This window comes from Scyliorhinus canicula, chromosome 2 (genome assembly GCF_902713615.1).
Source record: "Scyliorhinus canicula chromosome 2, sScyCan1.1, whole genome shotgun sequence".
NCBI classification, from domain to species: Eukaryota; Metazoa; Chordata; class Chondrichthyes; order Carcharhiniformes; family Scyliorhinidae; genus Scyliorhinus; species Scyliorhinus canicula.
The window spans coordinates 211606607-211619901 of record NC_052147.1 but is presented as its reverse complement, the minus strand read 5'-3'; the positions used below and the strand labels follow the sequence as shown (position 1 = coordinate 211619901).

At 48.1% G+C, this 13295-nt stretch overlaps 1 protein-coding gene across 6 annotated transcripts in view; it reads left to right on the top strand.

The window, feature by feature from the left end:
• kalrna (kalirin RhoGEF kinase a) overlaps window positions 1–13295 on the top strand; it is a 1222490-nt gene that overhangs the window by 569582 nt on the left and 639613 nt on the right. For all 6 annotated transcript variants that reach the window (XM_038789521.1, XM_038789520.1, XM_038789517.1 and 3 more), the window contains one exon: window positions 2637–2751. In XM_038789521.1, coding sequence (XP_038645449.1) covers window positions 2637–2751 — 115 coding nt within the window. The remainder of the gene's footprint in view (window positions 1–2636; window positions 2752–13295) is intronic.

Sequence of the window (13295 nt, the reverse complement as noted above, 5' to 3'; positions counted from 1 at the left end):
AATCTGGGAATGCATTCCATATGCTTGCATACAAGATGGCAGCATGGTAACACCGCTGCCTCACAGCACCAGGGACCCGGGTTCGATTTCAACCTCAGGTGATTGACTGTATGGAGTTTGCACATTCTCCCCGTATCGGTGTGGGTTTCCTCCAGGTATTCAAGTTTCCTCCCACAGACCAAAGATGTGCAGGTTAGGTGGATTGACTATGCAAAAATTGCCCCTAGGTGGGGTTAAAGGCATAGGGTGGGGGATTGGGTTTAGGTAGGGTGCTCTTTCGGAGGGTTGGTGCAGACTCGATGGGCTGAATGACCTCCTTCTGTACTGTAGGGATTCTATGATTTTAAGAGTGCCTTCACTCTTGGTTCTTTCTCTTAGAGAGGAAATGATCCACAATCACCTCAATTGCTCAAGGTCCCTGCTGCAAAACATCTTAGGAGAGCCAGCACAGGCACAATGGGTTATTTGACCTTTCTCTGTGTTGTAATGAGTTTGTAATGTCAGTATTCCCTGCCATTATAAATGGATTAGGATGCTAGGATTTAAAAACAGACACTAAGCAGAGAGAGTAGACAAGAGGTCACATTTGTTTTGACCACAATTTTATCACTGATGGGCAAGTGTGTAGATTGTTTAAGAGCAAGATTGGGCAATGTTCTTTGCAAACAAGTAGCAGAATAAGTCAAAACAAAAAGGGAGCCTTGATAGCTGTAGAAGAAAGCTACATGTTTGTATGCAACTATTTAAGTTTGTCATCAAGAGGGACTATGGTGGCAGAGCTTGTTTGCAATGAGCTTTGGATCTTGGTTAGCTGAAGGTTACACATCTGAGAATACATTCTTGCTGGTTCTACGTCACGTGATGTGTAGTGACATCAACAGAGTGTTTGCACGGGCTTTGGGCAGGTCACCATCTTGATTGTGATAATAATAAACCTCTCAGCATGTTTTACAAGAATCCAGAGTGCGGACACCTCCATACCTTTTCTCTTTGCGCAAAAACAAATGTAAAAAAGGACTTCCTTACACACCATCTAGCAACTGACAACTCAACTATTGCTTCATCAGAAATAGGAGGAATGAACTGTACGGCCCCTCAAGCCTGCTCCGCATTTCATTCTGATCATGGCTGATCTTCTGTTTCAACTTTAACATCCACTGCTCATATCCCTTGATTTGCTGAGGTACCAAAAATCTATTTCAACTTAAATATACTCAACAGTATCGATAAACCTCTGGGGTAATGAATTCCAAAAAATTACAAACCTTTGAGTGAAGGTGGTTCTCTTCATCTCAGTCCCAAATGATCAGGCCCTTATTCGGAGACTGCTCCTTGCATTCCCGGTCACTGGCCAGGGGAAAATTATCTCTATCTACCTATCAAGCCCCTTAAGAATCTTATGCATTTCAATCAGTTCACTTCTCATTCCAAACAAGAGAGAATATAGACCAGATTTACTCAGTCTCTCAGAGCACAACTCTCTCATCCCAGGAACCTATCTGTTTGAACCTTTGCTGTACAACGTACAATGTAATGATATCTTTCCTTGCAGTATGGAGACTAAACTGCACAAGGTACTTCAGGTGTGATCGCACAAAGCTCTGCACAATTGTATCGAGACTTCTTTATTTTTGTCTTTCAGTCCTTCTGCAATATATGCTAACATGTCACTTGTCCACTGCATCTGCATGCTAACTTCCTGTGGTTCCTCCTGCACATACACCCAAATCTCTCTGAACATCAAGAAGTAATATTCTGGTTTTCTGTTCTTTGTTATGGTCTAGGGTTTAGAGAACTCCAAAGTATATCATGGAGATCACCTGACCCATGACCTTTACTAGATTGTGGTATGGGAACCACACGGTCCACTCTACAAGTGTGGTGCAGCGGAAATTTAAAAGTAATTTTTAAAGCAAAACAATGTTTATTCTATGAACTCAGTTAACCTTTTCAAAACAGACAGTGAACTTCTTAGCACCCATCAATTCAAATACAACCCACAAAGAAAACAACACTCTAAGCAATCCTTAAACTTTTCTTTTAACACCCATAAGGCAAAAGATTCTTTCTAACACAGAGATCAGGTTTAAATTCACTACTGAGAGCAGTTATCACTCTGAATTCACCAAATGATCAAGAGATAGTCTTTAGATGGCAGCGAGATCGGAATTACACCGTCTATGGCTGCCTTCAGCTCCAACACTAAGTCGAAACCAAAAAACACAGACGCACCCAAGTTTTCCTCAAAGCGAAACTAAAAAGCAGATCCAGAGCTCAGCTCCACCCACAATCTGACATCACTGCAGCCACTTGAGTAGACAAATATTTCTTAAAGTGACATTCCCATGACATCTTCCTATCGAAGAAGGGAATAGCACTGCCAAGGATGCAGGGTGAAATATTCCCACCTGGATCTGTGTAGGTTCCAGCTGACAGGTGCCAGAGTCCATTTACACCATCTCTTCAGCCTGACATCTTTGCAAATCAGAGAAACAGGTGGAGAGCCAAGGGAGACCCTATGGTTTGCTAAGTCCAATTCACAAAAAGTGAAAATAAAACATTCAAATGAATTCTTAAATAGTAAAACTATGTTGAGTTAATTGGCTTACATGTTGAAAAATATAATTTCATTGCAGGAGGACGTGATAAGAGAGGTGGCCCAATTCTAACTTTCCCAGCACGGAGCAATCACGATAGAATAAAACAAGATGACCTCCGGCAACTTGTCACATATTTAGCAAGTGTACCCAGGTAAGGAACCACCTGTGTGTTTCATTTTAGTGACAAACTTAGTGGTGGCACTTGTTCTTTGAAATGCAGTCATGTATTTTGTATGTAAAATATTAAATATATTTGCAATTCAACACATTTTACAAACAGAGGGTTTGTGCACACACTTTAGGGGTTAGAGTGAACATCCGAGGCAGCCCAGACTTGGAGAATGAAGAAGATATGGCATATCCCAGGAAAGGGAGCGCATACACGGAGGAGGTTCTGTTGTAGTTACAGGCCAGTTAGATGTTGAGGGAGTGGAAGGTTTTCTTGTTGATGGAACCTTACTGGGTGCCTTTATGGTCATATGGGTGCAATCAACGATACCCTGCCCCAAGGAAAGGGAAACCCGTTGACTTCTGTCCCTGCAAGTCCATATAGGTCATTCAATGACTGTACTATACAGCTGAGGCATCATTGCAGCCATTTCTGAAATTCCACTCAGGTCCACAGCAGATCCTTGGAAGGAACCAGAAGCAAAGAGTTTCAAAGTCACAGTGACTTGATAGCCACTAACAGGGCATGACAAACATGCAAGGTCTTTAGCAACAAGAGCAAAGATGTCAGTGACCATCTGCCTGGAGAGTCACAGGCCGGGATTCTCCCTTCTGGGGACTAAGTCCACACACCAGCGGGAAAACCGGTGCCAATGGTTCCGACGCCAACGGCCCCCCAAGGTGAGGAACTCTCACCTGTCTAGGGGGCTAGGTGGACGCCAGAGGGGTTGGTGCCGCTCCAGCCAGTGCCGAAGGGATGGCGCGAGTTCGCGCATGCGCAGAACGACTGGTGTAATTCCGCGCATGCGCAGACTGGCCGCTGTATTTTTGCACATTCGCGGGGGCCTCTCTTCTCCGCGCCAGCCCCTGGGCAATATGGCGGAGCCCTACAGGGGTCCGGCGCGGAAGAAGAGCCCCCACAGAACAAGCCCACCCGCAGATCGGTGGGCCCCGATCGCGGGCCAGGCCACCATGTCTCTCCCCCCCCCCCCCCCCCCCCCCCCCCGAGGACCACCCACACATACTTACCTGCCAGATCCCGCCAGTGCGTGAGTTCAGTGATTCATGCCGGCGGGACTGACTAAAATTGGACGGCTGCTCGACCCATCGGGGCCTGGAGAATCACCGGGGGGGCTGCTGCCGACATCTCTCGACTGGTGTGGCAGGAATCCTGCCCCGGCCGAAAAAATGGAGCCGGAGAATACGGCAGCCGTCGTCGGGGTGGGGTTCGCGCCTCCCCCCCCCCCCCGGGGATTCCCCGACTTGGCTGTGGGTCGGAGAATCCCGCCCACAGTCTCCTGCATCTCCAAGTAGCTCGTATGAATTAGTAGATCCGGTGTTTAGGGCATGACCTCTGCCGCTTTCCTGTTTTAAAAAATATATCTATCAACAAATTACATAGTCAACAAAAGATACAACCAAATTGTGAACAGTTTGTCATTTTCACCCTTTTCTCCCCTTAATTAGCACAACATGCAGCAACTCCCCCCTCCCTCTCCTCACTCAGCCCCATTCCCCGACCTGCTGGAGACAAACAAATATACAGACAGAAACAGCTTCCACCTTACTTAAAATCCCTCTTCTGACCATCTAAGAATGAACATAATTTTCTCTAATTGTAAGAGCTCCACCTTCGGTGGCAATGCTGACCTCCGCCCAATAGAATTTGCTGCCAGGTGATCAGAGTGGTGAAGGCCGCGACATCGGCCCCCATCCCCTCCACTACTAATGGACATGTCATCATTCTCACCCTCACAATCTCCAACAGTGTCTCGAAGATCAAGGTCCAGAATCCCCCTAGCTTCGGGCAAGGCCAAAATATATGGACATGATTCGCTGGCACCTTTCACATTTGTGTCTACCTCAGGGAAGAATCCATTCATATGAGCCCGCCTTATATGAGCCCTGTGCACCACTATCAGGCTCATCAGGGTGATGTTGAATTCACCTGGTGCATAATTTCACTCCAGCCACACCTCTGCTCCCCTCCTCCCCCCCCCCCCCCCAACCCCCGCAAGCTCTATCGCCTCCTCTCATTACCTTCTTATCTCCTCCACTGACGCCTTCTCTGTTTCCAACAACCACCCATAAATATCCGCAATCTTCCCTTCCCCAGTACATCCTGAGTTAACAATCTATCCAGTAGAGTATACCACGCGCACAAAGTCCCGCAGCTCTATGTACCTGAATTCACTCCCCTCGGCAGGTGGTACTTCGCCTGCAACTCTTCTTGCCTCTCTATTGCATTCCTACCCGCGTCCCTCTCCCATGTACTCCTGTTTCTCTGGATTCTACTATTCCTGTATAGGGTGTTGCTTTTCATCACTGGGTCCAAAATCTGAATTGATCCCTCAGTGGCAACTGCGGCCTCCCTTTTAGAGAGGTACCATCCTATAATTGGCAGTGTGCCCTATTCACCTTCCCCTGTAATGCCAAAGGGTGATGACCTTGTTTGAACATAAAGAACTGTTATGAGGTTCTCAAAGGTTGTTCATCTGGGCAAGACGGCTCGATTTGTTACCATCAGTTGGGATGTCCCCAAATAGTTCTCAACCCATGTGGGGAGGGAAGACCGGCTCATGTCTTTGTTCACCTCACCCTCTACTGGTAACAACAAGGTTGGAGATATCTTTTCCAGACCCAATAGTTATGTTTAAAAAAGGAACCCATTTAATCAGGCTTTGAGTTAAGATGAGTAAGTTTACTAACTAAAAAAATGGTAAGGAGAGATAGTAAAACACATGCATCTGCATTCATACGGATTAGAAGAAAGAACTGACTCCAATAGAAAGTAAATACAATTTAAAAAGTATATGGAATAGTCCTTAAATTGCAAGGAGTAGATAATCCCTCTGAAAAGTTCAACTCGGGGCTGGGAGGAGTTCAAGGTTCACTCAATATTGCCATCTCAGAGAGAAGGGTCGCTCACAAGCCTTAAAAAAAGGTCAGCCTACTGACACAGTGGTTAGCACTGCTGCCTCACAGCGCCAGGAACCCGTTAATTCCGGCCTTGGGTGACTGAGTACAGTTTACGCGTTCACCTCATACCTGCGTGGGTTGCCTCCCATAGTCCAAAGTTGTTCAGGTGAAGTGGGTTGGCGGTGCTAATTTGCCCCTTAGTGTCCAAAGATTAGGTGCGGTTACGGGATTGGCAGGGAGTGGGCCTAGGTAGAGTATTCTTTCAGAGGTTCGGTGCAGAATCAATGGGCCAAATGGCCTCCTTCTGCACAGTAGCGATTCTATGGCTCTGTGACACATGTTACAAATCTATTCTGGTGTGGTTACCTTTGGCGGGCGAGTAGCCGATACAGGTGGTATGTGATTTGGTAGACATACCTCAGTCCTTTTTTCCAGCTATGATCTTTTGCTGGCTGATTAACTTCCACAGTCAGTGAGAGAGTTTTTCCAGTTGCTTTTCTTCACAGCACACAGACACACTGGCATGGCAGACAGGCAGGCAAAAGATTGCTTTTAACCCCCTTCTTTGTGTATTCCAGTGGAGCCGTAATCCATCAGTAGGCCTAGGGAGGCAATCATGCAGGGTCCTTTTGATGAGATAGCCATTCTGTTCATTTGCCTTTACCGAGGATGGTAATCAATTTTTGGAAGCTTTTAGAAGTATCTTGTCTGGAAACACAGGAAGGATTCCAATGTCACGAGAAATACGCTGCCGTCATTCCTCTCAGTGGCTAACTGCACATTCACAGCCATCTTCAGGGTTTATTCCATTTTAAAAATACAAAACCTCAGGGATTTTTAAAGCCCAGTATTTCTGTGTATAATTTCCCTTTTTTCTCTCCATCATCATGACAGACATTAGACATGGGGGGTGGAGTAGGCCATTCGGCCCCTTGAGCCTGCTTCAACATTCAATAAGAACATAGAACATAATTGGGCAGCACGGTAGCCTTGTGGATAGCACAATCGCTTCACAGCTCCAGGGTCCCAGGTTCGATTCCGGCTTGGGTCACTGTCTGTGCGGAGTCTGCACATCCTCCCCGTGTGTGCGTGGGATTCCTCCGGGTGCTCCGGTTTCCTCCCACAGTCCAAAGATGTGCGGGTTAGGTGCATTGGCCATGATAAAGTGCCCTTAGTGTCCAAAATTGCCCTTAGTGTTGGGTGGGGTTACTGGGTAATGGGGATAGGGTGGAGGTGTTGACCTTGGATAGGGGGTAGGGTGCTCTTTCCAAGAGCCGGTGCAGACTCGATGGGCCAAATGGCCTCCTTCTGCACTGTAAATTCTATGTAATCTATGTAATCTATGTAAATAGTCACATTCTTATCTACCCAATGAGCTATGATGTTATAACTGGACAGGAAGATCCCAGAATGGAACACTGACTCAAAAGACCACAACTTTTACTTTCTTCAAATAAAACGTGGAGGAACAGAATCACAGGACCGCTCATTAGATTTGACAAGAAAAAAAACATTAAACATGCAACGTTGGATTATTATACAATACCCCTTTACTCCCCTCTTAGCTTAATAGATACATACAGATTTAAAGATTAACATGGATTACAAAGTACATCTTAAACTGCAAAGGTCTCATAACAAAAGTCCCTTTAAGCAAAAGATGACGGTGGTCAAATACACACTCCGCTCTGAACCCAAGTTAATGTCTGTGGATTTGTCCTCAGATAGCTCCCAAATGATGATCACACGAGAGTTTCCAAACCCCAATCCTAAATACATACTTCAAAATCTTCCCTCATAATAATGCATTCACTATCAGTTTTCATTCTGAAATCCAGTCCAGGGTTTACTTTTAACCCAAGCTTCTGCTCCATACCCCAGCCTTCGGTGGCTCTGGGTCCCGCCAGCACAACAAAATCCATCTCCGGGCTACCAGGGAGGCAAAGGCCAACACATCGGCCTCACTCCCCATCTGCACTCCCTGATCCTCTGACACTCCAAATAAAGCCACCTCCGGACTCGGGGCTACCTCTACCCTAAAAGTCTTTGTTATTATGTCCAAAACCCCATCAACCTCGGGCATGCCCAAAACATATGCGCATAATTTGCTGGCGCCTCAGCAGCCACCTATCCTCCACCCCTGGAAAGAACGACTCATCCTGAACACAGTCATGTGGCCTTGGGCATCACCTTAAACAGGATAAGGCCTAGCCTTGCAGACCACAAGTAATTATTCATGCCCCACAGACCTTCATTCCACACTCCAGCTCCCCCTCCACAGAGCTTCACTCCATACTCCAGCTCCCAATGCCCCACCCAACTCCTCCTCCCACTTGCACCTGGACTTCTCCACGGGCACTCTCCCTCTTCAACTCCCCATTCATGTCCGCAACCCTGCCCTTCCCTATTTCATCCTCGGACAGAAGCTTATAGGGCTGCTTTTCGGGGTACAAGCTTAATGTGGGGAAAAGCAAGGTATTTCCAATTAATGCGCGGGAACTGGAGAGGAGGCTGGGGGAATTGCCGCTTTGGTTGGTGGGGAACAAGCTTTCATTACCTTGGGATACAGATGGCACAGTCCAGGGTTAAAAGTAAACCCTGGACTGGCTTTCAGAATGAAAACTGCTAGTGAATGCATTATTATAGGGGCTGGTTTAGCTCAGTGGGCTAAACAGCTGGCTTGTAATGCAGAACAAGGTCAACAGTGTGGGTTCAATTCCCGTACCGGCCTCCCCTAACAGGTGCCTGAACGTGGCGACTAGGGGCTTTTCACAGTAACTTCATTGAAGCTCACTTGTGACAATAAGCGATGATTGTTATTGCCCTGCAGCACTGGGGGTGGCAGCATCAGAAACGACGGCACTCTTTCCTCATGAAGCCCCTAACCTGCAGATACCAAAACCCATTCCCATTCAGTAACTGGTACTTTCCCTCCAGCTCGTCTAGGTGTGCAACATCCCCCGTACAAACAAATACCTAAAATATTCTAACCCCACCTGCCTCCACCCCCAAAACCCCACATCCAACCCCACTGGGGCAAACCTATGATTATCCCAAATCGGCGCCTACAGCCTTTCAATCTGAAATGGTGCCGACGCTGGTCCCAAGCCCTCAGTGCTGATACCACCAAATGGCTGAGGGAGTACTTGGCCGGCGGGAATGGGAGGGACACCAAGAACAGTGCCCTCAGGCTCCTGCACTGAACATTTCCGTATCATTGAAATATTCAACAAGCTCGGCAGTGCCAACCACCACCCCAACCCCACCCCATCGATTCCTCTCCAAAAACACCCTCCTAACCCACAGAGCTTACCCGCCCACAGAAACCTCAAGTTCATCCTATTTACCTTCCTAAAAATGGACTTGAGCAAACCAATCGGGTGGTTTTGAAACATAAACTTCGGTAACACCATCATCTTTACCTTCTGGACCCAACCAGCCAACGGCAATGCCAATAGCAACACATCCCACCTCTTAAAGTTCCGTTCATCAGCCGCGCCAAGTTCAACTGATGCAACTGGGCCCAGCTCCGTGCCATCTGTATCCCAAGGTAATGAAAGCTTGTTCCCCACCAACCAAAGCGGCAATTCCCCCAGCCTCCTCTCCAGTTCCTGCGCATTAATTGGAAATACCTCGCTTTTCCCCACATTAAGCTTGTACCCCGAAAAGCAGCCAATCTCAACCAAAAATAATAATAATAATAATCACTTATTGTCACAAGTAGGCTTCAATGAATTTACTGTGAAAAGTCCCTAGTCGCCACATTCCGGCGCCTGTTAGGGGAGGCCGGTTCGGGAATTGAACCCATGCTGCTGCCTTATTCTGCATTACAAGCCAGCTGTTTAGCCCAGTCTGCTAAACCAGCCCCTTAACCCATGATCTTATCAAAGCTTTCAATTGGATCTGAAATATGTAACAGGAGATCATCCACATAGATCCTCGGTGCGCCCCCCACCCCCACTCTGCTCAATACCCCTCCCCTCCCTCGAATCCCTAAGTGCCAGCAGCTCAATTGCCTAGACTAAGAGCAGCGGAGAGAATCTATCACACCCGGCATACAAACCTCTATTGCTCACACCTTCGCCAACAACCTTGCAATTACATTCAACAGTGAGATTGGGCAGTACGAACCACACAGTTCCAGGTTCTTGACCTTCTTTAGAATGAGTGATAAGGAAGCCTGGGGCAACATGGGGGGGGGGGGGGGGGGGAGCTTGCCTCTCACCATCGACACATTATACATCTCCACTAGCAGAGGCCCCAGCTCCAACCCGGACATCTTATAGAACTCGACTGGGAACACATCCAGACCCGCCTGCATTGACCCCACACAATCCATCACATTCCTCAACCCGATCGGGCTCCCAGCCCCTGCACCTTCGCCTCCTCGCCCTCGGGAACTCCAACCCACCCAAAAACAGCCTCATCCCTTCATCCCCACCATAGGCTCCGAATCATACAATGTCCTGTAAAAAACTTCAAAAACCCCATTCACCCCCTCCGGCTCCGATACCACCTCGACCCTATCATCACCCACCCTCCCAATTTCCCTCACCACCGCTTGCTTCCTCAACTGGTGCGTGAGAATCTTGCTAGCTTTCTTACAATGTTCACATACCGCCCGTCTGGCTCTACGCAATTGCCCCACCATATTTCTCATGGACACCAGCTCAAACTCCATTTATAGAGGCCTCTGCCTCTCCTTTAGTAACGCCTCCTCAGGCGCTGCCGAATATCTCCAATCCACCCTCAGGATATTGTCCACCACCTCACACCTCTCAGCCCGCTACACTCCCTCCCTGTCAGCCCAAATCGATATAAATTCCCCCCTTCAGCGCCTCCACAACGTGGAGGCAGAAACCTCCACCGTCTTATTCTGCTCCACATAATTTTGGATGGCCACCCTCACCCTTTCACAATCCCCCTTATCCGTCAACAACCCCACAACCAACTCTAGCTCCTGAGCCTCCTCCTTCACCACCCGCAAGTCCACCCAATGCAGCATGTGGTCAGAAACCACAATCACCAAATGCTCCGATCCAGCTATCCCCGCCAACAAAGCTTTATCCCTGACAAAGAAACCAATCCAGGAGTACACCCGGTGCACGTGCAAGAAATACAAAAACTCCCACAGCCTCAGCCTCTCAAACTGTCACAGGTCTGCCTCTCCCCCTCAACCGTTCCACAAACCCCTGCAGCTCCTTTGCCATGGCCGAAACCTTCAAGGACGTGGGACATGACTGGTCCAATCTAGGATCCAGCACCGTATTAAAATCCCCCCCATAATCAGCCGGTTCGTGTCCAGATCCGGAATCTTTGCTAAAACCTGCCTCAAAAAATCCACATCTTCCCAACTTGGGAAATATACATTCACTAGCACCACCGGCATCCCCTCCAGCTTCCTACTCATCATCACAAACCTATCCCGGAGTTACTTACAATATTCCCACCTCAAAAGCCACACTCTTATTGATCAGCACCACCACCCGCCTCATCTTCTGTCCAACCCCGAAAAGAACAACTGCCTCACCCAACCCTTCCTCAGCCCGGTCTGATCCCCCAGCTTCAGGTGTATCTCCTGAAGAAACACCATGTCCGCCTTCAAACCCCACAAGACCATTTAACCGGGCCATTCAAACCGCGAATGCTCCACGTAATCAACCGGGTGACAGGGCTACCCACTCCCCCCCTCGCCGATAAACCATAGCCCCTCTTTAACCAGCTCCCCCGGGCCCATGCCTCGCTCACCCTCGGGCACTCCCCGAGATGTCTGCCGCTATCTCCCCAGAACCAACTGTGCAATACTAACTTCACCCACGTCACCATTCTCCCCTCCCCCTCACCCCATGACCAAAGAAAAACAAAACCCAACCACCCCATTCCCTCCACAGATCAACCCCACTTCACTCCCATTAACTAGCCAACCAATTAGCTTGGTGACCCCACTCAAAACCATCGCCTACCCCCTCTTCCCACCCAGCCACCCTTCACCCGCAATTCCACAAGAACAGCAAAACACATTTACCCACTCCGCACGCAGACACATTAAATAAACAAAACCTCAGACCCAAATTCCGCACATTAACATCTCCAAAGTTCTATGTCATTGGTCTCTCATAAATTGACTCGCATCCTCTGTTATGTCAAAATAATGATGCGTGACTCACAGATGAGCAGGATACAACACCCCAATCCTCACTCCTTCCTTGTAGAGGGCAACCTTGATACAATTGAAGTCGGCCCATGTTTGGCCAATTCCGCACCCAGGTCCTGGTAGATCCTCAGGACATTTCCTTCCTAGGTACACTTTCTCTTCTCCTTCGCCCACTTGAATACCTTCTCCTTGTTGAGAAAGCAATGCAGCCGCATCTCCATAGCTCTTGGCAGCTCTCCCGCCTTCGGCCAGCTCCTCAAGCCCGTGTGTGCACTCGATCCACCTCGGGGAGGGGGGGGAATTACCAAAGATTCTGTCCCCTACGAACATCTCAAACATGCTCGGCATAGACTCTGTGGCCTAAGCTCCCTCAGTCCCTCAGGCAGCCCCACGATCCGCAGATTTTGTCCACTGGAATGAGTGTCCAAGTCCTCCACCTTCTCCCGCCACCTCTTCTGGCTCTCCACCACAAGCACCATCTCTGCCTCCAATGAGACCAGCCGATCCTCATGCTCCCCCACTGCCTCCTCCACCTTCTGGAGCACCAGACCCTGAGCCTCCAACCTCTGCTCCAGTCTCTCAATAGCCGACCCAAGCAGCTCCACCACCTTCACCAGGTCCTCTGAAGACTCCTTCCAGTGCTGCTGGAACTTCGCATTCAAAAAGTCCACCAGTTGCTCAATAGACCACTGGGCGGGAAACGCAACCCCAGAACCCTTGGCTATCTTTTCCTCTATCACACCCTGAATAATCTCTCAGCCAGGCTGGTGCCTCTTATTCGTTACACTCCTTGTCTGGTTAGCCATAAACCAGCCCGACTGAGGGAACACGACTATTTCTCAGTGCTCATGCACCTCACATCAGCAAAAACCATTTAACTCGGGCGAAAAGGACCAAACAATTCCACTTTGAGTGGGAGCCAGCAAATGTGCGACCACTCAATCCATGGCCGCTACTGGAGGTCCATCCAGCATGGATTTAATTGTAGGTTTTACACTTCCATGTACAGAAACTTTACATTTCCTTATTTCTAATGTTTACCAATACAAATTTAATTTCCTCAAAACTACCTTTTTAACCTAGCAAATAACCTTTCATTCTCTTGCCTAACAAGAACCTATCTACCTCAACCTTAAATATTCAATGGCCCCGCTACAGAGGCAGAGTTCCAAAGTCACAGAACCCTCAAAAAACTAATTTTCCTCACTGTCCTACAAGGGCGACCTCTAATATTGAAACAGTGCTCCCTGGTTCTAGACTCACTCATCCTTTCCACAGTTACCTTGTCATTAATTTACTCCCCTCTCACTCTTCGAAGTGGAAACAATCCCAGTCTTTCCAATCTTTTCTCACAAGACAACCCACTCATTCCAGGTATCAATCTAGTAAGCTTCCTTTGAACTGCCTCCAAAGCATTTCCATCCTTCATGAAATAAGAAAACAAAAACTATACA